Source organism: Acomys russatus, chromosome 22, assembly GCF_903995435.1.
Source record: "Acomys russatus chromosome 22, mAcoRus1.1, whole genome shotgun sequence".
NCBI lineage: Eukaryota > Metazoa > Chordata > Mammalia > Rodentia > Muridae > Acomys > Acomys russatus.
Window position 1 is genome coordinate 485,929 of NC_067158.1, and position 25,421 is coordinate 511,349.

Here is a 25,421-nt window from a genome sequence, read left to right on the forward strand (position 1 = left end):
CTTTTTATGTGGTGGATTACATTTGTTTATTTATTTCTAAGCTTTGCTTTTTTTGAAAAAGAGCCTCACTATGTAGCTCTGGTTGGCCTGAAACTCATTATAAAGACTAGTCTCCATTAAAAAGTCAGTTGTTGCTGGGCAGTGGTGACACATACCTTTAATCCCAGCACTTGGGAGGCAAAGGCAGGCAGATCTCTGAGTTTGAGTCCAGCCTGGTCCTGGTCTACACAGTGAGTTCCAGGACAAGCCAGAGCTACACAGAGAAACCTTTTCTCAAGAAAGAAAAAAAATGAAAGTCAGTGGTTGTTCCAATGTCCGTGTTTTTGTATGTGACTTGGCTTTTCTCCCTTGCAGCTCTCAATGCCCTTTCTTTGTTCTAACGTATTCGGTGGTTTATTATGTGACATGATGGAGTTTCTTTTCTGGTGCTGTCTATTTGGTATTCTGTATACCTTTATTAACGTATCTCTTTTTTTAGATTTAGTAATTTTTTATGATTTTATTTAAATATTTTCTACGCTAAAGTTCTTCTAGGTTTCTGTTCTAAGTTTTTTCTCACTCTTTTATACCCAGCAGTTCTCAATATATAGATTGCTACCTCTTTAGGGGTTGAATGGCCCTTTCACAGGGATCTCTTAAAATCATCAGAAAACACAGATATTTACATTACAATCTTAACAGTAGCAAAATTAAAGTGACACAGTAGCAAAGAAAATAATTTTATGGTTGGTGGTAACCACACCACATGAGGAACGGTATTAAAGGGTCACAGCATTTGGTTGGAAACCACTGTTCTATTCTTACTATGAATGCATTTGTTCTCTTTATAATAACCCAAAGTCTTGCAAGATGGATTTAACATTCCCTTATACTGCGTGAGTTCCTCTACCTTGTCTTCAAGACCGGATACTCCCTTTTCCATATGGTCCAGGGGTTAAGCTTTCCTCTGAGCCTTTTGTTTGACTTCCTGAGTTCTAAAAGTTTTCAGTTTGCTCTTCTTCAGAGATTCTACCTCCTTATTTAATTCCCTTTTCATATCTTGAATTGTTTACATTATTTTTCCAGCAGTTTGTGTTTCCTAGATCTTCTTTCAGGCATTTATTCATATTCTCTTTGAGTTCCTTGAATATATTTATAATTGCTATTTTGAAATCATTTCCTGTGTATCAGCTACACTGATTTTTCTTGGGGGATTATTATTATGGGGGTTCTAATTTCTAGAAGAGGCCTATCATCTTGGTTGTGTATGTTGTCTGTGTGCTTGCAATGGCATCTAAGTATCTGGAATTTTGTCAATGGGGGTATTTCTTGATTTGGATATGTGACCATTCTTGAGTGAGTGTTTGGATCTTTCTTGTTGTTATCCCAGCTTTGTTGTTGACCTTTCTTGGTTTTCAGCCTTGGGACCACTCTGTGTTGATGTACAAGTTGAGTTTCAGAAGTAGTTTGAGTTCAATTAGGCATAGGCACAACTTCTCAGCCTAGGAGAAAATCTTCCATAGGTTTAAAAGATTCTTGCTGCTGATTTTCAGGTGTCTATGGAGGGCTCACTAGATTCTTCAAGTGGCTTTTGAGTGACAGAGGATGGGGTCATAATGAAAATGGATGTACTCCTTGGGGACAGGGCACAGGATTCTAAATGTTGTTTTTATTTCCTCAGATGGTGAGATGAGATGAGAGCCATACCTAAGCTTTGTGAATACATGGCTTGTGCAGAGCCCAGAGTGTTTTTATCTAAATGTCCCTAGGGCTATGCCTAGAAGCTTCAGGCCCTCATATAACCCAATCTCGTGAAAGCCCAGACCTTGAAGGCTTCAGTTTCCAGCCTCCGTCTGCTAAGCTAGGCCTAAAATGTGCTCAATATCTGAGACTTAGTGCTAAATAAACTTAGCTTTTTCTAGTTCTTTTTAAACTCTGCCTGGCTGGTTCAAATCAGCTGTTCTGGCTCAAAACTCCTATCCAAGCTGACTGATTCAAATTGGTATCTCTTGGCTTGTGATTGTTCTGCTTGGAAAAGCTGCCTCCTCTGAACTTCATGAATACACTGAACTGCCTGCACAAACTGCCTGCACTGAACTCAGCCAAACCACACTCAACTGTACTGTACTGTGTGCACAAACTCTACTGTATTCTTGTACTGTGCCACAAACCCTGTGTTCTCTCTCTCTCTCTCTCTCTCTCTCTCTCTCTCTCTCTCTCTCTCTCTCTCTATCTATCTATCTATCTATCTCGTTCTCTCTCTCTCCCTCCTCCTCCTCCTCCTCTTAAGTAGCTTCTCTTTTCTATCAGTTCTTGTGAGAGTTGGGCACATCCTATCTCTGACTCATTCTATCAATCTTTCTCTGTCACTTTGCCCCTCAATTAGATGTTACTGTTACTGTTTGGGATTAAAGGAATGTGCTAAATTCAAGCCAGAGAAATTAAAAATGTGTCGTGTCTATAATTCAGCCAGAGAGATTAAGTATGTATATTCCAGCCAGAGGGATTAAAGATGTGTACTAAGGGTATGTCTATATTCCAGCTGGATCCAGTCCTAGGTCTTCAGATGTGATCCCTTGCTGGAGAAGCCATGTTGCTGGATTAAAATTCCTCGATTTATGATGCCACACTATCCTCAGATAGTGAGCAGTTGACTTTCTTCTCCTCTTATGCATCTTTCACCTCCTAGTAGCTGCCAAGATTTAAGCTTGTCTCCCTCTTATTTTTCTTTCAGACTCTAATGGTCCTTGAGGTTAGAAAAGTTTTTTTTCTATGGCTTATGAAACATTTTAAGCATATCTTTAATTTTCTTTTACAATAAGTTTTTGGTGTTTTGAGATAGTAGCTCTAACTAGCGTGGGTCTTGCTGTATAGACCTGACTGGCCTTGAACTCACAGAAATCTACATAACAGGTATGTGAAACCTCATCTAGAATTGTTTGCTTGTTTATAGCATAATTATTAGAAGCAAGGAACACTGAGATTGAAATGATTGTTTAACCTGCATAGTTGTCCTTTCTCAAAATTATAAAGATGGTAAACATTTGGTTATATATTTTCCAAATGCACTTTCAAAATTAAGTAATTATCATTGTCCAGATGCTTGAATTATCTAGGCATAGAGTGTGAAAGGCTGCTTGTAACATAGGAACTTTTCACCTTTTTTCATCTTTCTGTCTGTCTGTCTATCTATCTTGTATGGGTTGTATGTACCTATGGTGGAGGCTACATGTGCTAATGTGGAGTGATGCTGGGTACGGTGTCCTGCCAGTCTCCGCTTTCACTGACCTGGAACTAGGCTGGACATCAGTGACCCTCCTGTTTCTACCTCCCACAGCTATGTGGGAGTGATGTTGGGGTGCCCTGTCCTGCCATTCTCTGCCTTCACTGACCTGGAACTACCCTGGCCAGCAGCAGGCCCCAGTGATGCTCCTGCTTCTACCTCTCACATCTAGGGCTGCAGATACTTGCAGCCACACCTTGTTTTTTACATTGGTACTGAGATTTGAACTCAGATACATGTGAGGCAAGTGCTCTTACCTGTTCTTTCCCATTCAGCCATCATCCAAGCCCAATGATAACACTTGTAAAGAAGGTATGTTCAGATTAGCATGTAACCTACCATGTGCATAAATACTTCAAACATGATTTAAGAGCACAAGCAAGTCACTACTCCAAGAAAATGATAGTTTGTTTATTATACTAGTATATCATGATGAATATTCACTATTAACAGATACCTTTATTTCCTACATGATTTAAAGTGAGTAGATATCCCAGTTTTAAATTTTAATAGCATAAGGCTATCAAAACCATTAATAAAACCTAAATTGTCTTCACTAATGCTTGAAATATATTTAGAGCTTATTTTAATTATAATTACTGAGATGCTTATTGGGATAAATGATTTGCTACTTAATTATGTTTTTCAGAGAGCATAAAATAGAAGATGCTGGTATAGCATGCATAACTGAAAAAAAAGAAGAAATCAAACATGAAAAAAATCCGGGAAAAAGCACAAAACACTCAAAACCATGTGTGGACCGAAGACGTGTAAATTATGCTAAATTCATATACACAAATGAAAGAACATACAATGAGCCAGTTCCCTACATTGACTGTAAGGGGCCAGAAAAGCAGGTTGGGATGATGTTTGTTATGTAAAATATAGAGTTAGACTGACTCGGAAGCTGTCTTGCAGGGCAATTTGATCATAGTCTATTTAAAGGGCATGACACATCTCATAGTATGCTGTTGTAACTAGTGGTTACAGCAGTAACCTGGAGCTTTTCCGGCAAAGAGCCAGGCATCTACGTTCTATGTGTGTTTTGGGGGTGCAGGGGGAGGGGAATCCAGCCAATCATGTTTCCAGAGCATCACATTGTAGTCAGTAAGTGCTGCTGGAGGACTGTAGAAGGACCTTCTTCGTGGGGTTGTGTTTGTGCCATGTGCTAACACAGCACTTCCCAAGACGTTCAGATGGTCAGACTTCCTATAAAAGACTAGCTTCCACTACTTAATTTGCATAACTTTCTAGGAATAAGCTAAATTTTTGTATAAATTGTATTCTTTAATCTTTACAACAATTTCTATGATGTATTATTTGAAATATCTTACAGATAATACTCCAGGGCAGTTACATAGTAAACAGATAATCCAGTCTTCTTTCTGACCCCAAAACTATTGGCTTGGCCACACGCCTCTCACTCTATCTACTGTACTAAATATAGTACATTGTTTTTAAGTTGGGTTTGTTGAAGGATAGTTTGTTGTATCCGTCTCCTATTGCTGTTGTTATCAGTTACGAGCTTCAGTACTGACTTGGAGCAACACAGGTCCATGCTCAGGCAGTCCTGGAATTGGGAAGTCCCAAGTCAGTCTCCCCGGCTGTTGGCAAGCTGGTTCTTTGAGGGTCTGCTAAGGGAGAGACCCTGTTCCTGCCTTTCCCAGTGTGGGGAGGCTGCCTCTATACATTGGATCATAGCACTTTCCTCTTCAGAGCCAGCAGCAGCACACCTTCAAATCTTTCCTCTGAATAGCTATCCTACTTTCCTAGTGAAAGGACCTTTGAAATTACCATAGGCCCATCCAATACTCCAGGAGAATCCCCCATCTCAAAGCGCCTGCCTCGGATATCCTTTTGCAGTGTGAAGCAACCATTTGCAAGCAAGGAGTCTAAGACATAAGCATATTTGGCTGACTGTGGTATTTACACTGTAGATCTACCCATTGCTAGTCACCCATCACACATGTCACACAACACACAGCCAGCTGCGAACGCTGTGTCAGCCTGCAAACTTCCCCTGAGCTCACTCGTGCCCACTCCAGAACAACAGTTACAAAACTGACCTGTTTCCTATGATTTTTTATTTTCTAGGGAAGCATACAGATTAATTTGTACACTGCGTGGCTTTTTAAAAAAATCTCATATACTGCTTTCTAGATTTTTCACTCTTTCTCTGTTGTTGTATATTTTCCATGACTCTGGGCAAATAAGCTTTGCTTTCCTCATCTGTAGAGCAAAGATAGTAATCTCTCAGAGGGTTTTTATGAGGATTTGTTGTGTGACAAAATGTTTTCTGTTGAGATGCAACACACACTCATCCCAGATAGGGAACCCATGACAGACTAAAGTATAGACACTAACTTAGTTAATCAATGAGTTTTATTGGGGTTACTTAGAGGAGTATGGGTGAGAGGTTAATTATGGGAGTAGAAATGACTCAAAGACAGCTTCATCACCAAGGTCCACCCCAGCATGGTGACAGCTCAAAAGAACTAGGAAATCTGGAATATACTGTATAACCAGTAGAAGCTCAAAGGCTTGGAGAGTATCCTTTCCAAGTGACTGCTTTAAACCTCTTGCAGGCAGCTAGTTTCAGGCTGACTTTTGCTTCCTCCAGGCATCTGGTCTGGTCACAGAGGGATTTTTGTTTGTTTTGTTTGGTTGTTCGGTTGGTTGGTTTTTTTGTTTTGTTTTGGGTTTTTGTTGGTGGTGGTGTTTTTTTGTTTGTTTGTTTGTTTGGTTGGTTGGTTTTATTTTGTTTTGTTTTTGCAGCTCAGTCCCTTCTGACAGGGACTATCAGCAGTCTTTATTGCTTACTTTGGCAGGGAGGGGCCTAGTAATCTGGTCGGTTTCAGGGACTTCCTGAAGCTATGTTGAGTTATTTACCTTCCTGTTGAAGTTTCTTATAGGACGGAACGTTTTAATCTTTGAGTAAACTGTTACACAACAGTTGGTCATGCTCTTTTGCAGATTCATCAGTGAGCCAAACAAATGGGGAAAGTGCTCTGACCTTAGGCTGCTTATATTTTAATGGAGGAATGAGCAGCGTAAATAAACTATTAGCTGTTGAATGGCCTGGGCATAGAGGACAGGAAGGACTGCTGGCCATAGAGTGGCAACTTTATTTTTCTTTTAGTTCTCTCTCTCTCTCTCTCTCTCTCTCTCTCTCTCTCTCTCTCTCTCTCTCTCTCTCTCTCTCTCTGTGTGTGTGTGTGTGTGTGTGTGTGTGTGTGTGTGTGTATGTGTTGCAAGGTCTAATCTCTTCTTCCATTGTCTGCGCACTGAGGGGAGCAAACTCATTTCATCAGACTGAGTGATAGGTGTGTTTACTTTCTGAGCCATCTTGCTGGCTGAGAACTGTAGTCTTAAATAGATGATCAGAGAATATCTCATAAAGAATACTTGAGCGAGGAAGTGACTACCATGTAGAACATACATGGTACACAAAGGAAGCAATTGTTCTTAGTGGCAGATTCTGTTGATCTGTGCAGCCCTGAGACTGAGGAGCCCACTGTATCCTACTGGCAGCTGGATGCTGTAGTAGGAGACCTAACACAGTGTTGAGCCCAGAGACTAAACAACAGATGCTGTTGCTAATCTGCCACTGCACAGATGTTGGCAATTTCTCACGTATGTGTTTTCTAGCATTCCATTTGTGATAGGAGAAGTGTGCCATCTGAATGGTTTCATACACCTCACCCTGTTCCATTTCCTTCCCATCTCTGGTTAGGTGGCATTCTGCTCTCACATCATATTTAAATGGAGATAGTCTGGACGAACCCTCCATACTGATGCCATCTACCATTCAGTGTTGAATTTAAGCCATCTTTCCCTACAGTGGAGACATTAAGAGAAAGAAACTGGTTCAGAAAATAGAAAGAAGACAGGTAGAAGCTTTAAAGCCTAATCCCAAATAATTTACTCTACTTTATAGGTATTGTGAGCAATAACAAAAACTAAGGACTGCTATCAGCGAGGGTAGCTGACAATTGAAGTATACTCATGGTTGTTGGTACTAGACCATTAAGAATCAAGCAAAGTGAGTCTGAAATGCAGTAAAACACAGATGAGGTAAATGTTCCACTGTGAAAGAGGGATTGGTGTGCACAGTAAAGAGAATATTCATATTTCAAAAACAAAAGGAAAGCAACAATGAACTTGCAAATGCCCTCACTTCAAAGAACCTAAAAAATGTCCAATTTGATTTCACATGTATGTAAACTTTGTTCTTTTACTCAAGAGGACATTTCATTTTAAAAGTTAGCTTAATTAAAATATAGTAATTCTGGCTTTAAAATAAAATTAAGCTGCCTAAATATTTTAACTGTTCTCTGCTGGTATGATAGTACATTGAGATCTCAGCACCAGTTGTTTGACTTTACATTTTCTTTGGTTTGTTGGTTAGTTTGGTTGGGCCTCTAGGTAGGATAGTATCTCCCTATGTAGGTAACCTAAACCTTGATCCTAAAATTCTCCCGCTTCAGATTCCTGACTGCTGGGATTCCAGATATGTCTTACCACGCCTAGCATTGAGTTTTATTGGTTTACAAGATTTTTAAAGGAAAGGATCATATATACAGTTCTTCCTAAGGACATAAAATTGGGGGTGCTAGAAATTGGTTCACTGCTGCTATTGTTTTTGTTTGTTCTTTTTTAAGTTAGTCCAACAGTGAAAAAACATTATTTTTAATTTCTAAATATTGATACTGAAAGGAAAAGTATCAGTCCAGGACCACCAAAACCAAGTTCTTAGCACAAAGAAGATTTATTTTCCCTAGAGGGACAAAGGGCAATGTAGAGGAATTTTAATCCAGCAACATGGCAAGGGATCACATCCAAAGACCTGGGTCTCTATGATCTAGCTGTAATGCACACCTTTAATACCTCTGGCTGGAATACAGATAGGACTTTAGTACACACCTTTAATCCCAAACAGTGATGTCTAATTGAAGGGCAAACTGATGAATCAGAGAAAGATTTGCCTGAATGAGTCAGAGATAGAGATAGGATATGCCCAACTCTCATGAGAGAGAGGCTACTTAAGAGCAGGCAGAGAGGGGACAAATGGTGTGGTACAGTGGAGGAGTAAAGCACAGTACAGGAATACAGTAGTTTGTGGAGACATTACAGTACAGTTCTGTGCAGTTCAGTCCAGTTGAATTCATGGAGTTTTGTTTGTGGAGTTTAGGTACAGTTTTTCCAAGCTGACCAATTCAACCAGAAGCACAAAAAAAAAAAAAAAAAAAAAAAAAAAAGGTACTTTGAAACAGTCAGCTTGGAGAGGAGTTTGAGCCAGAACAGCTGAATTGAACCAGGCAGAAAAAGCTGGAAAGGGTGAGTTTATTCAGCAGTAAGTCTCAGAGACTGAAAACATTCTAGGCCTAGGTTAGCAGATGGAGGCTGGAAGCTAAAGTTTTCAAGGTCTGGGCTTATAGATTATATTACATGAAAGCCAGAAGCTTCCAGGCCTAGGCTTAGGGATAGTTAGACGAAAGTGTTCTGGGCTCAGCCGAAGCCATATATAAGTAAAGCTTGGGTACAGCTCTCTTCTCATGCCCTCATGTGAGGAAATAAAAACAACATTTACAGGACAGGGAATAAGAGACAAAGACAGGAGATAGAGAATGAGGGAGAAAGAGAGGGAAGGGGATATCCTGCCCTCCAAAGCTCTGCCACTTTTCCTGGTTTGGTTTATTTCACCATAAAATAATTTCCATGTCAAAGCCAGTGAGCCATGGAACAGTGACTTCTATTAACCTTTCACCTGAGAGTGAGGTAAGAGGACAGGAAGCCTCTATCTATTTCAATAATCTCATAGCATCTTGTGAGAAAACACTTAAATCAAAAGGCATGCACATATACATAGGTGCATACATGTTCTCATGACAACACTTCACAGGTATGAGGAAGAGAGCCCCCAAAAGAACGTAACAAGGGTGCCACTGAAGAGAAGATGTGTTTACTATTCATGAAAGTGCTCTAACCACAGAATCCTAATTCACTAATCAGACTTTAAGAAAAAGTGTTTATTATTTCCTTTATACTTATAAAACTAAAGAGATAATTTTGGTAAAATTCTTAAAGAGCTTTGCTTGAAGGGGAACTCAAGATCTCTGGTTACATTATCCTCCGGGGGTCCAGGCATTCTCTAACGGCTTCCTTGCCCATAGTCACTTTTCCAGTTACTTGAGTAACTGCTCACCAACAGTGGATGATATAGGTATATGCCTTACAATCATAATATAAGAAAACTCCATCAGGGCAGTTATAGTTACAGTTTCAAAGTCTGTCTCCTCTAAAATGTATGTTGAAATTTAAATGTCACCACCTGGGTTGAGAGGTGAGACCAAGGCCTTGAAGGTACTGCCCTCGTGGGTGGGCTCAGTTCTGCCCTAAAAGGGCAAGGCTGGCATTATCAGGCCTTTCTTTTCCCTTCCACCCCTGACTCCTGGAGAAATGGAGACTCCTGCTGAAACTAAAGTTGCCACACCTACCGGAGCCAGTCTGTCTGTTTATTATACTTCATAGGCTCTGGAATTGAAAGCAATGAACTTACATTATGAATTACTCCATCCATGGAGGTCCAGCTCCACAGCACAGATAAGACATTTAGTACTTTGAGATGACATGATTAACCTTGTGCTTATCCACCTTAGCTGTGTTGGGAATAAGCACAGGGCACAGAATCCAGGGTGGCTGGAGGCTGGTGGCCAGTGCTATACCTGGAAGCATTTCTTAATCTCTCTATACTTTTCTCACCTGTAAAGGGATACGCCCGCCTCAGAATTGTGCTTAAAGTAAGGCATTTATGTTCTAGCTTGGGCATAACAAGCGCTGCCATATCGTGGAGTAGAGAAGAGCTATGAGAAAGCAGGCCATCCAAGACCCAGTAGCAAATGACTATTTTTAGCCAGATAGTGAGAAGGCACCATCTGCTTAGTAATCTGTTCTAGAATTTTCTTAAGACCTATACCAAGTAGTCTTAACTTAAAAATCCTTGTTCCAGCTCATTTTGGAAATCTAGGACTTCAGTCAGCTTCAGCCTATTGTCCTGAATGTCCTAGTTCCTCACTTGCTGTGAAACCTGCTTAAAACTGCTGGTTATTTCATTACTCTTGCCTGCAAGTTGTTGAAGCTGATTTGACACACTGAGATCTACTCCCTTTGTGTCCTGTACAGTTTCTAACGCTCGGGTAAGTGTGCATGGCACCTTGCACCACTTGGAGCTTAGGAGCAGCACCTTTAGCTCAGAACAGCGCTCTTCTCCAGTATGGCTAGCCATCCTTCATTTCTTGCTCCCCCCCCCCCCCCCGCACCCCACCCTCCCTACACACACAAAATAGGATTTTTGCTGTCTTTGGCATTTTCACAGTTTTATCCTATTTCTAAACTTCTCAACAATCTGTCGAATTGAGCCAATATCCATAGAGTACACACTCCCCCCCCCCCCACATGCTTGTCCTTTTAGATGCTAATCTCATTTAAGAGCCAAGTCCCTGTGGAGCTCTGTGGGAGGGACCTGAGAATGCCTCTTTCTGTGTGCATCAATGGAGCCTCAACCGTCAGTAATTTACATACTCAATCTGCTTAAAACATTATAGACATCTTTTAGTATAGACTCATAGCGTTTTTTTTTTTTTTTAAAGACATGTACTTTATTTTTACTATTTCTATGTCTGAGCAGGTTAGAGTGCTGTAGTGCATGCGTGGAGGTCAGAGGACATCTTCAGGAGACAGTTCTAGCCCCCTACTGCTGGTTCTGGGGATCAAACTCACGTTTCTAGGCCTGCTTTATTAGTTACTGTTCTATTGCTGTGACAAAACACCACAACCGAAAGTGACTTATGAAAGGGTTTATTTTGGCTTATGGTTTCAAAGGTATTAAGAGTGTATTGTAGGCAGGGAAGCAGGGCGTCAATCACGCATCAGGCGTGGCAGCAGGAACAGAAGAGCACAACACAGAGGGAGCAAACAGGCAGAGCTCCAGTAAGGCAGCCCCTCCTAAGCCTCCCCAAACAGGATCATGGGGGCGGGGGGGGGGGCGCATTGTCTCTTAAACTGCCACCTTGGATCGTGTTTTCACACCCTGAGCCATGTCGGCAGTCCAACATTTACTATCTTATACCCAAGATCATAATGGTGCGTAGTCAGACCCCAACATTCCAGGTGTGGCGTTGCTTTCCTTCAAGGCCTCTCCTTGATCAGCTTTAGTGTTTTCATCGAGTTGAATAACAACAGTTCGTTGCTCTCTCAGTTGCTAAGGGCTGAATAGTTATAGATGCTAAGAACCTATCAATTCTCTTCTCTACTGACATTTTAGTAACATTGGAGATAATTCCCCTTAGGGCAGTTTTTTCTTTTTTTTTTTTGATTCAATAATACAGGTTTATGAATTAAAAGCCAATGTGTGCTGTGCTCAGAAGTGTGACACAAAATAGAAGAAAAAGCAGTAAAATAGACTGAGTATCCTGAAATAGTCTTAACAAAATTGTCATTCCAGTTATGTTTCACTTTTACATACGTGTAGCATTACATGTTTTTGTAGTATGTAAAACGCATTCCATGATGTGGAGTGGATCATGGAGTAACAACTTTGCAAAATATCATTTTAGATAATACATCATTTGTTATGTTATAATAAAAAGAATAGGACATAATTTTAGATTAAATCATGTTAACATATGTGTGTGGTCTATAAATAAAATAAATATTTAGCATTGAAATATAACTACTGTGTTCATTTTAATGGCTTTGTTACTAGAAGGTAGTATAGTAACCGAGCAGATATATTTTAGCTAAAATATATGACCAATTTTAGATACCACTTATAAGTTAATGTCTTTGTGAAAATATTTATTCTATATTTAAGAATCCCAGCTCTTATTCCCTTTCTCTCTTACTTCTTACCCTCTTTCTCTCTCATCTCTCTCACCTTTCTCCCTCCTCCTCTCTCTTCCTCTCTTCCTCTCTCTCTCTCTCTCTCTCTCTCTCTCTCTCTCTCTCTCTCTCTCTCTCTCTCGTGCCTCTCCTCCTTTCCTTCTCTCCCCATGCTCATTTAATAAACCTCATGGATTATTAAAAAAGAAAGAAAGAAAGAGTGCTAGTGGACAGTCTCCATGAAGTGTGTGTTACCATGAGAACCTGAGCTTGTGCCTGTGATACCGAGACAATGGGGTCAGGATGGGAAAGGAGGAGGAGGAAGCAGATGAGATAGGCAGATCTCTGGAGCTCAGGAGCCAGCCGGCATATCGCAGGATTAGTAAACTCCAGGATTGTTGGTAGACCCTGTCTTACTAAGCAAAACAGAAGTGCAGCTGAGGAAGACACCCAATGTCACATCCTCCATATGAATATACATGTACAAATACACCTTAGACACACACTACACATGCACAGGGTGAGTAATATTTTATTCTAGACTAATACCTTGTTATATTAAATCATTAACCATCAAGTGAAAATTTTGATCATAATTTGACAGCACATTTTCGTTCTTTTCCTGTGAAGAGAAAATGGTGGTTACATAGTGAAGCACCAAAACATGTTTTCCAACCATCTTATGACACCAAGAGCACCCAGCGGAGTGACTTCCAAAAGCCAGCATGCCCACTGGTTTCCCCAGTCAAACACAGCAGCATGCAAAAGCCTTCTTCTGGAATAGGTAAGGTGATGCGTTTTAAAATTTTATTACTCACTTCTCCTGCTATTAAATTAAGACTTAGTCAGTGTGTGGGCCCCCTTCTGAGAAAATGACATCTCTACAGAAGTTGAAAATACAAAGACAGCCCTCTGGATGCTTGTTATATCTTCCTAGTGGATATCCTATCTCCAGACACTATACTGATCATTGATTACACCAGCTCCCAAGTCAGAAATGTAGGAGTAGTCTGCTCAGTTTCCCCCATCAAATTCTAAAAACTGCGTCTACTAAGATAGCACCTGACCCTAAGTGGCAGTATCTCAAAGCATACGCTGCGGGGCACTGATCGCTGTGGTTGTGGAATGTCCCTCGTAAGCCTGCACACTCAATCCCCAGCCAGGGATGTGTTTGTAGAATCTTTAAGGTGTATACTCCTCTACACGCAGGACAGTCCAACCCACTTCTTATTCTCTCTCTGCCTCCTCACTGTCACTGCAGTGTGACTGGCCAGTGTCAGATATCTGCCAGCATGCCTTCCCTGCTGTCATGGGCTCCATTTCTCCAGAACTATAGACAAAATGAACCCTTTTTCTCTTAAGTTGCTTTACATCAGAGTATTTTGTCACAGAAACAGAAAAGGTAAACAAGATGCTAATTGTTAATGATCTTTATAGATCATGCTTTTTTAAAAAAGCAAAAATAGTCAAATAAGTTTTATGAAGCATGAATTTAAAAATTAAATTTAAAAGTTGACCTGTAGAATAACCTTATTCTAAGAAAAAGCATAATGATTTCCAAAACATGTCTTCCTGACTTTTATCATCTCACTCTTATTTTATATCATGGCTTAAATTATGTAACTTGGAAATATATATATAACTTGAGAAATAATAATACAGAAATCATTAAATATTTTCAGATCTAAAATTATTTTACCTGGCAATGTCATTATAATAAACTGAGTCACATTTTATTAAAACCACAATGCTAAAAGAAGTTAACAATAGATTCCTTTTAGAAACCATTAATACAACTACAAAAACCAAAACAAAACAGATGTGGTGGCACACTCCTTTAATCCCAGCACTCAGAAGGCAGAGGCAAGCAGATCTGTATGAGTTCAAGGCCAGCATGGTCTACAAAGCGAGTCCAAGACAGCCAGGGCTACACAGGGAAACCCTGTCTCAAAAAATGAGAGGGGGGAAAAAAAAAAAAAGAAAAGAAAGAAAGAAATTATTAATGCTCCGGACTCTGTGCTTTGGTCAGCCTAGCTGGAGATACATAGGTCAGTTAGACTGCAGGTCATGGTACTAGAAAATAGAAAATGATTGACCACTATGATCACAGATGACTATCACATTGGTCATTTTGGAAAATCATTCTGGTTCTTATCCTATTCTTAATCATTAATGGGCAGGAAAAAAAAAAATAGAATTACACCAAGGTCCAGGACTGTTAACTGGGTGGAGAAGAGAGACTGCCCTGTAAGACACCACCTGGTCCCAGTTCCTGGAGTGACAGTGAGAATGAGACTTTCCATCTGCTAGAGGCAGGACCTGTTTACATTGAAATTTTATCTCCTTCTCATACAATCATTTTCTATTTTCTAATGCCATGACCTTCAGTCTAGCTGACCTATGTGTCTTTGACTAGACTCACAAAATCACAGAGGTCGGAACATTAATAATTTCTAAAAGGAATCTTTTTGTTGACTCTTCTTAGCACCATGGTTTCAATAGAATGTGACTCAGTTTACTATAATGACATTGCCTGGTAAAAATCATTTTAGATCTGAAAATATTTAACAATCTGTGTAAGGATGCTCCGAATGTTTTTCTTACATCCATCCACACAGAGGATGTCATTATGGCGCTTTGCTCTAATTTGTCTTCATCACTTCCCTCCTCCCCTCTGCACACCCTCTGGCCAGTCCTCTTTCTCCCAAATAGTCCCCATCTTCTGCTTTCAATTTTTGCACTATCTTCTCCACTCCCTCCCTTAAGTTCTCTTCTTTCACAACCTCCTTTCTAATTTTTTTAATCTACATATTCACTCACTCATGCACATAAAAATTTTAAATTTGGGTTACTTGTGTGAAAGAAAGCACATAATATTTGTCTTTCTAAGCTTGGTTTACTTCACGTAATGATTTCTATACCACCCATTTTCCCACAAATGTCATGCTTTCAGTTTTTACATCTGTATGTAAAAACATACATTCCTTTGTGCATATGAACCACACCTTCATCATGCATGCATCTGTAGATAGCTAAACAGGATATGTTATTCCTGATTATTGTGAAAATGCAACAAAAGCATGGACATGCCAGTGTCTCTGTGGTGTGCTGATTCAGAGAACTTTGGGTGAACGCACAAGTGTGAGTCTTATGACAGCTCCATTTTTAATTTCCCTGACACCTCCGTACTGATTTCCATACTGTCTACCATCCTTCAGGCTCTATTAACAAAAATTAATACACTAGAGCAGCACATTTCAGGATGGCATCTTTAGCTAGTGCAGAATTAAGTAATTTGCTAAAGGCCACACAGCAGATAATCAGCATTCTAGCCCAGGTAGGTGGCTCCAGTGTCTGTGCTCATAACTAGCCTCTACTCAGCCTGTAAAATGGTAAGAAAATCTCCCTTAAAAAGGCATTGAAAGGGAAAGACACATCCCTGCATACCATGAAATAGCAAAACAACAGTTATGAAGAGAAGATCTGCAAACTTTCCATGAAAAGTCACCATTTATGAAACATTCATGTGAACTCAAGCAACACTGATTTTCATGTATGTGCACAATGAGCTCACATCTGTAGAACCTGGTGCATTTGTGTGGCTTGAGCACTGAACACTTTCTTCAGGGGCACTGGCACTGAATACTAAGAAGGAAAGGAAGGTCTTTGGCTCATAAATGAACAAAACCTATATTTAACTAAGATTGTAGATAAGATTCTAATGAGGTAAGATTGGCACTAGAACAAAACAACATTTATGTTATATAATAACATAAGAACTTTATATATATAATATAAGCTTATATAACAACAACAACAATAATAATAATAAATTGTGGCTTATTTAAACTATTTACCATTGCATTGTACTGTTAGGTACTCAGAATTTGGTTTTTAAAATATGTCATATTTTCTGTCTGTCTGTCTGTCTGTCTGTCTCTGTCTGTCTCTCTCTCACTCTCTGTCTTTGTATGTCTCTGTCTCTCTGTCTCTCTCTGTCTCTGTCTCTCTGTCTCTCTCTCTGTCTCTCTCTCTCTCTGTGTCTGTCTGTCTGTCTTCTTTTCTCTTGCCCCCTCCCTCTCACTCTTCTATGGATATTCACCATTGCTGAGTTCATTATTATAACCTGCACAGTTGTCTTTTTATATAATGACCAAACCTGAGAAAGAGTTTTATTTGGTTAAATAAAGAATATTTAACAAAATGAATATGCAGTCTCAAATGCTAAACTACTGACTATATCTCCTTAGATGAATTCTACATATTACTCAATAATTCAAAGTCATAATGTAGCAAAGAAAAAGCCTCAACATTGCCCTGAAATAATTCCTATATAGGTGGTGTTTTGATATTAGATTAAAATTATTTTTTTTAAGTAATCTGCTGTAACATTTTAGGCTGAGTAAAATCCAGCTGTGTTACCAGCCTTTTACAGCATACAAACTAAGCCAGCATGTGCTGAGGCCAATGAAAAGTCACCTCATCTCATTCCATTCCATTAACCCACTTAATTGCTTCTCATCTTAGGCATTTCGGCAATGCTGTCTTGTGCTAACAATGCAAGTGCCCTTTCTGTCTCACACCACCACATAGTTTCCAGGCTGCCATCCACAGTGAGCTAACAAATGGCCAGGTTTCTTCATGTCCGAGTCCCTGCACGAACCAGCCACTGTTGGACTTATATCATAAAACTTTGTAATTTGGAAAAGTTGATTTAACTGGTGAAAGGTGGCACTTTAACTTGAAAGGAAACCTTGGCTGCTAACTTACTACTTGTACTTTGATGTTCCTTTGAATTACAGAACCTGGTCCAGTGGTAAAATTACTTTTTAAAGATGGATTTTAGTTTGTTGTTGTTTTTGTACCAAGGCATACACTTTTTTGCTTCGCTTATTTATTTTTAAATCTGGCATATGGAGCATCTTAGTTACTTTTCTGTTGCTGTGAAGAGAAATCAATCCCAAGGCAACTTATGGAAGAAAGAATTTGTCTGACATTTTCAGAGGGTGAGTCCATCACCCTCATGGTGGGGGCACGGCAGCAGGCAGGCAAGCATGGTGCTAGAGCAGTAGTTGAGAGCTCACATGTTGAGACAATCACCACAGGCTGAGAGAGGCGAGCTGGAAATGCCTTGGGCTTTTGATAACTCGAAGCCAACCCCCAGTGACAAACATCTTCCAACAAGGTCACACCCACTAATTCTTCCCAAACAGTTCCACCAACGGGCCACCAAGTATTCAGATATATGAGCCTCTCGGGGGTGATTTCATTCAAACCACTATTGGAGCTGGAGGGGCGGCTCAGCAGTTAAGAGCACGTATTGCTCTTACAAAGGACCTGACTTCAGCTTCCGGCATCTGTCTCCTGCGTTCACAACCACCTGCAACCTCAGCACCCATGGAACCTAAAACCCTTCTCTGGCTTCCATAGACACCTGCACACATATGTACCCCACCCCCTACACACACATACACACACACAAACAGACACACTCATGCATACATATACATACAGAAATACTCATGTTCACATATACACAAACATACATACATACACATATACACATACACACGTGTACACATATACACACTGACATACACATACACACTCACACTGACACACAGACACAAACACACACAGACACATACAAACATGCAAATATACACATATGCATACATACAATATACACAAAAAATTAAAATTAAAACATTCAAAAATAAGAGTTACAGTTTTTAACATTTGTTACATTTTTATGTAAGACTCAAATGAATCCCACTGAGAAGGGTACACTTTCCAAGAGGAAAATGTTTATTGATGTTTTCTAAGTAGCCATAAAACATTAAAAATGTTCTCAAACTAAAACTGCTAAATTCATACCAACGTAAGGAGCAAATTGCATATTTGAATAAATCCTGGCTTCGTTGGTGAAACTATCAATGGCTAGATACCAAGCTGTTTAGAAAACTTTTTAAATTAAGTTTCTAAGAGTGGATTTCAATCATTCATTCTTCATGGACTTTAACTTGTTTGTAGTTCTCATTTAATAAGACTTCATTCAAACAATTAGTTAAATCCAACTTAATTAGATTTCTTTTTACTATTTTTAATTATATGTAGGCGTGATGTGATTGCCTGCATGTTGGCATGTGAGTGCAGGAACCCATAGATTCCAGAGTCCTCAGATACCCTGCAGTTGAAGTTATGGAAGATTAGGAGCCTCGTGACGTGGGTACTGGGAGCCAAGCTCAGGTCCCCTAGAAGAGTAGCAAGTGTTCTTACCACTGAGCCATCTTTCCAGCTCTCTTGAATTCTTTTTTTTTTAAAGTGTGTTTTATTTATGTCATGTCTGTTTGCTTATGTGAGTTTATATGTACCATCACACGTTTATATATCCCTGAACTGGAGCTACACATAGTTGTAGGTCACCACATGGATGCTGGGAATGAACTCAGGTCCTCAAAGAGCAGGAAGTGCTCTTAACCTCTAAATCCTCTTTCTGGACCCCAATTTTAATTCTTATACAGCATAATTACCAAGAACCTAAATCAATCTCTCTCTCTCTCTCTCTCTCTCTCTCTCTCTCTCTCTCTCTCTCTCTCTCTCTCTCTCTCTCTCTCTCTCTCCCTCCCTCCCTCTCTTTCTCTCTCTCTCTCTCTCACAGTTACATATTGTCCACTGTGTGAATCTCTAGAAAGTCTTTCATGTTCACACAGTTGAGACCGATAGTCTTGTGTGATTTTACTAAGTATAATGTCTGGGTAGAAGCTGTCCATCTACAGAAGATCAGGGGCATCCCTCTTCTTTTATTGGCCCCTGTGAAGAAATGGATCCTTTCTGAAGTCATTATTTTGTAGGTGTGAAAGGACCTAGATCACTGTTTTCAAGGTGTGCTGGGTTAGTTTTTTTCCAACTTGACACAAGCGAGGGTTTTCTGAGACAAGGGAACCTCAACAGAGAAAATGCCTCTATCAGATGGGACTGTAGGCAAGCCTGTGGGCATTTTCTTGATCAATGATTGGTGAGGATGGGCCAAACACAGCACACTGTGTGCACTGCCACAACAGGGCAGGTGGTCCTGGCTTGTCATCCCTCATGATTGACTGCTAAACTCTTCCCCAAGTGGCTTTTGGTAATGGTCTTTATCACAGGAGTAGAAAGCAAAGTAAGACACAAGGTGATTTGTTCTAATTAACAATTTACTTTCTTCCGGTGTATTTTTATTTCCATATCTTCATAACAAGCTACCTTAAATTAGCTGTTTAAAAGGAGACTCATCTTATTTGCCTAGTGTTCTGTAACCTGCGCCTGTGTTGTGTGATAGCATTCAGTTGACAAAGAAGACTTCAGGATCACACTCAGCTGGCACCCTAGGATGGTTGGTCCTCTTCTCCTGTTGTCTCTTTGTGCCGTTTGTTTAGCAAGGTAGGAGAGCTTCTTACTTGGCAACCCAAGTTTCCCAGAATGCAAAGAGCAGAAGCTGCAAAGCTTTATGTAGTGAGGTTTATGCTGGGTGTCTTCATCATGTCCCTTCTGCCACATCGTTTGGTCACAGCTAATCACAAGGCCTGCACATTTTTATCAATAGTATGTTCTGGATTTTCATAGAAACAATACTTACTTTTTCATTCTTTAGTTCTTGTCTTTTTTGTGAAATACATACATATATATAAAATCTCAGGCATTCTCCTTGATTTATTTCTAGTTTTATTTGAATGCTTCCATGAAAAATTGGTCTGTTTTATGGGAAAACATTTTCAGATTTTCCTTGCCTCCCAAAAATTTTTTTAATTTGAATTCTTAATTTATTAAAAGTTTCATCAACTGTGGAAAGTCAATGTTTAATTCGCCTTCCTTTTTAGTATTTTCAAGTATTATTCAGTCATCCTGAGTACAGTGTTGCTTTTGAAATGCTTGCTGCTACTCTGAGGACGATGTGTCTCTTGGAAAGCTTTGGTAATTTGTCTGTCTTGGGAAGTCTCAGATTTCTCTGAAGAGGTGCTAGCTTTCTCTTCTATACCTCACAGGACTAGGTGAAAGGGAAGTAAGAAAGAAACAAGAGCATTGGGTGAAATTTAAGGAGGCTTTCCCCCTGTACCATGCAGGCATCTCCTTAAATCATGCCTGTTCTATGCCTCCTGTGTTCCCTGCTGTCTTAGCCACTGCTCTATGGCTGTGAAGAAGCACCATGACCAAAGCAGCTCAGAAAGGAAAGCATTTAAGATGGAAGTTTGCTTATTGTTTCAGAGAATTAGTACATGAATGTCGTGGAGAGGAGCACGGTGGCAGGTAGGCAGAGAATTAGTACATGGGCATCGTGGCAGGGAGCACGGCGACAGGCAGGCAGGCCAGGCACTGGAGCTCAGCTTAGACCTTACATCCCGATCGATAGGCAGACAGAAAGAGTGGGCCTGGTGTGGGCTCTTGACCACTCAAAGCCCACTGAACCCCCAGTAACACACCTTCAGGAAGGCCACACCTGCATTCATGTGACTCTGAGGATCAAAGCCAGGCTTTGTACATACTAAGTAATTACTCCACACCAACTGAGCTACATCCCCAGCCCGCAAAGCCAGTTTTGATCATCAGAAGTTGCTGTCACTCTACCAGGCCAGTCAATTGAGGAGTTTACCCCCACCATTCTTAAAATAAAAAGAGGTGTCACCAGGAGAAGTCAATCTCTTATATTCGCTGGGGCAGGCCACAGAAGAGGATGCCTAGGAGGGTAGTGGATACCACTTTTACTAACAATTTGTTCTAAAGGACTTAAAAGCTTAATTACATCTCTCTCTCTCTCTCTCTCTCTCTCTCTCTCTCTCTCTCTCTCTCTCTCTCTCTCTCTCTCTCTCTCTCTCTCTCCATAGCACATACATGGCAGTCAGGGAACAACTACAGGAGTCTATTCTTCTTTCTCTTCACAGTGTAGGTCCCAAGGATCAGACTAAGGTTATCATGCCTTGCAGTAAGTGGCTTTACCCACTGAGCTATCTCACCAATCCTCTGAATGTATTTCCATGCTGGTGTTGCTTTGTTGACAGGTGTTAGCAGGAGGTTAATGGCAGTCCCTGTGGCTCTGCATCACAGTGATCTTCCAGATTCAATGTGGTCTCCATAATTCTCAAAGCAAATTGCAATGTTAGTTTTTACCTGTCAGTGTGGCACAGGTAAAGATAAGTCTCAGTGAGGGGCTGGCTACATCAAGTTAGACCATGCGCATGTCTGTGTGGGAATCTTGGTTGTGTTAGCCAATGTGGGGAAACTCAGCCCACAGTGAGCAGCACCATTCCTTGGGCTTGGGGTCTCTGCGATGTTGACTTCTCTGAAACAATAGGCTGTAAACTTGGATTGTAAGCTGAAGAAGCCCTGGAGTTTGTTTTGCTCAAGGTATCTTAGCAAAGCAAAAAAAAAAAAAAATCAAACTAGAACACAAATTATCTACATTTTAGAAAGGATGAAATTGAACCTGGTGAAATTAAATGATCTCCACCCGAGTCACACATGTGCAGGGAAAGGTGTCTGTCCTCTGCCAAAGCACATGCTTTGGTTTCTCCACGAGCTCACCTGATTAATTCTGCAATGTAGAGGTGCTCCATCTTATCTATATATCGCTTGCTAAGATCAGTGGAAACATCAATGTTCTGATGGTGAAAATACGGTATTCACAAAAGGTTGTCTTACAAGAAAAAATATATAAATTAAGGGATTTTCTCAGTGCTGCAGTTATGTTGTTGGCACCTGCTCTTCTTGCTGTGCTCACAAGTCCTATAGGAAAGACAACTGCTAAGGAGAAAGAAGTGCTGGTCTCAGTTAAAAACCAAGAAAACTTTATCAATTTATATTCTGTTCTGCCAAGCGTGGAAATATGTCATCTATTATTATAAATACTTGAATATTCATCATTCTTGCTACAAAAAAATTGTACCAGCACTCAAATATAAAACTGATTTCATGACTAGTTAGTATTGGTTTTTTAATGCATTTTTAATTCTTATTTATTCCCCCACTTTAGGTCATGTTTGTTTATTTACTTGTTTCAGACAGGGTCTCATTATGTCACTCTTGCTTGCCTGGAACTTGTCATGAAGACCAGGTTAGCCTCTTAGTCACTGAGCTACACCAACCACATTAGGCAACAATATGTCACACTGGAAAAAATCTTGTGTTATTTTATTTTGTGTTGGTGTTTTTTAGAAAGAGTCTCACTATGTATTCCCAGGTTGGCCTTAAACTCATTATATAACACAGGCTGGGCTAACTTGTGTTAGTTCCCCTGTCTGAGTGCCAGCAATTAAGGCATCTACCACCACTTCTAGAACAAAGGTGTGATTTGTAAAAATTATGTTTTGTTCCATTTTAATAGCACACATATATATGTATATATTACATAATTTTAATGCTATAAAAATATACAATCAAAATCTTTCCTCAGCTACACAATTCTCTTCCCTACAGAAACCACCAAAATTAATTACGTACTGTTTTATAAATATGCCAAGGATGTGCACATTTTTATGTCTGTGTCTACATGTGTAAAAGGGACAATCAGAGTATTTTCTTTGTCAGCATCCATCCAGTTCTTTGGTTGCTAGCAGCAGCTGGATGTTGCTCTTTTTCCTTAGCTGCTTCTTGACGATAAGGCCAGTGAAGTTCTAGTTAAACTGTAAACCCACATGCAACAGAGAGACCCTCATCATGAACACTCATACCCATTACCCAGACTAGAGGATTAGTTTAGGCTGCTTCTTAGAAGCTTTAGTCCTCTTGCAAATGAGAGGAAACATCTGTTAACAGGATTGAAGTGTAAAGGCCTTGTGTTTGGCAATGCCAGCCATCCCAGGTGTCCACTGACCTCAGTGCTAAGTTCTTTGCTGGTCATCACAGTCATTCACCCATAGCCACACATTCAGAAGAAGCCTTTTTTATACTCTTTCTAGTTGTCAAAAATAATTTGACAAACAACTTGTATTTTCACTAAGGCATATTGGGGTCTGTTAAAAAGCATATATAATATGAGCTGAAGAAATGGTTTAATGTCTATGAACAGTGGCTAGGTTTTATTCTCAGCACCACATATTGCTCACAGCCTTCTGTAACTCCAGTCCTAGGGGATCTGAAGCCTCTTCTAGCCTTTGAAAGCATCAGACACATGTGTGCATATACAGACATGCAGGCAAAATAAATATTTTTAAAGTATCAGTTCCACACCTGGAACTAACTTTAGTTGTTTTGATTTAGATCTTTTCATGTGGAATAAATGCTAATTCTGTATTTATTATATATAGCTATGGGTAGATAACAAAAGGATTTTCAGTTGACCTTTTTTATTTTCTTTGAGAAAGGGTCTCACCTTGCAGCCCTGGAACTCAATATGTAGAGCAGGCTGTGCTGAAGCTCGCAGAGGTGCTTACCTCTGCCTCTTGAGCTCTGAGACTGAAGGAGTCTGCCACTATGCCTGACATTTTACTGGTGGTTTCATAAAGTATAAACATCACAATATTTATATTTCCATACACAATCTAATTATTGTACTGAGTTCACTGAAATATCCCTTACTTCTCCTAGTTCCACTGACCTGTGTCGGTGTATCAGAAGACCATGAAAGCAATTTTGTGGAATATATTTCTTTTATACATCAATATGATGCCAGGAAAACTCCCAATGAGCCCATCCGGGGAAAGGTAAGGTAGTGTTCAGAACTAATTATTAATACTTTAAGACTAAATAGATTTCTGGGAGAACATTTAAGCCTTTTATTTGTTTGTTTCCAAGACAAGGTTTCTCTGTGTAGCCTTGGCTGTTCCTATTGAACTCACAGAAATCCACCTGCCTCTGCCTCCCAAGTACTGGGATTAAAGGTGTGCACCACCACTGCCTGCCCACTTTCAAGCATTTTAAATCATGTTTGTCTTTCTAAAAGTCGGTCTAAACAAATACAGTTATTAGTAGAATAGACTCAGCTATATGTCATATAAAAAAACCAAGGAATGATGTCATGATTTTGGGTTGTTTATTGAAAGCATATTACTTAAAGTGATAGTGATAAACTTTTAGATGTTCTTAATATATGTCTGCCAGGAGCATATGTGTAAGGTCTAGAAGCTGAACAGAATTGAATAGTAGTTTCTGGAGTGTTTTCTATCATACCATAGTTCATGGGAGTAATCCTTTTGGACATTTGGACACAATTCTCAGTTCTATGAATTGGAGTTTCACTTGTAGTCATAGCAACCTACAAAGGAAAAAAAATTTTGATACACTCCAGTAATAGAAAAGCACAGCTGTTTCTCTGCCTGCTTTTCACTTCTCTACTCCCGGTTATTTCTCCAAACATTCTGGTGCTGGCTTCAGTTTGGGGCTGAAGTGATAGTCAGTGAAGCAGAGAAACAAGTTCCTTTATGAGCAGGACTTGAGCCGACCCACACACTCAGCTATAGTTCTTGCTTCTCTGGTGAATGCCATCTTTGTTTTCCTTTCCAGAGGCACGGAACCTTCGTGCAGAGAAAGATAAAGCCCAGGACTGTGCTGATAGCTCCTAAGGAACCAGAGGTATTATTGAACACTCCAGAGTCAGCTTCATCAGAACAACCCCAAAACACAGAACAAGGAAATTCATCCGGAGACGGAGTGACCTCACCAGGCCTCTGCCAACAGAATCCCCAAGCACTGATGGAGACTTAGAGCAGCTTATCAGACCAGAAGGCAGCCCAGCAGGCAGGCCTAGGAGCCAGGGTATGGCAGAGGACTGAACGCATGTGGCTCTCAACTGTAGGGCAAGCTCTTCTCACCAGGCACAGCCTTTAAGCCCACTAATAAAAAAGTCAGGGTAAGTAAGGATACATTCTGGTGTTCAGATGAGAGTGTAATCCTGGAATGTAGGCAGATTTCCTCAGTATCTTGTAGTTGCTTGGCACTGGCGGCATCGGCGTGGTGGTGGTGGTGATGGTGAGGTTATCAGTAACCTCAGAATATAGAATTTACATAAATAGGGGAAAGGTGGGGAATTAAATAATACACTCAAATTTTAAGTGGCCCAGTGAGTGATAGATCATCAAACACTTTATTTATAAACAAAACAACTTACAGAAAAACAAACTCCTAAAGAAGAGGCCCAGTTTACACAATCATTAATTGCAGCCCTGGAATCAAGCAAACTGGTAGGAATGTTGACTGCACTTCATCAAAAAGTTATGTGTGATCTTGGATAAGTTATTTACCTCTCTAGATTTCATAAAATTGTTGAGCATGAAATTGTTTATATTGATCAAAAAATGGTCATTGTAGT

General features: G+C 40.0%; 1 protein-coding gene across 1 annotated transcript in view; it reads left to right on the forward strand.

Annotated features, from left to right (window-relative positions):
- Nucleotides 1-849: 849 nt before the first annotated feature.
- The window catches only part of C22H2orf73 (chromosome 22 C2orf73 homolog), a 37,963-nt gene continuing 13,391 nt past the window's right edge, over nucleotides 850-25,421 (forward strand). Inside the window, 6 exon segments of the mRNA XM_051164695.1 lie at nucleotides 850-875; nucleotides 3,912-4,119; nucleotides 12,773-12,926; nucleotides 23,702-23,817; nucleotides 24,617-24,929; nucleotides 24,932-24,962. Coding sequence (XP_051020652.1) covers nucleotides 850-875; nucleotides 3,912-4,119; nucleotides 12,773-12,926; nucleotides 23,702-23,817; nucleotides 24,617-24,929; nucleotides 24,932-24,962 — 848 coding nt within the window.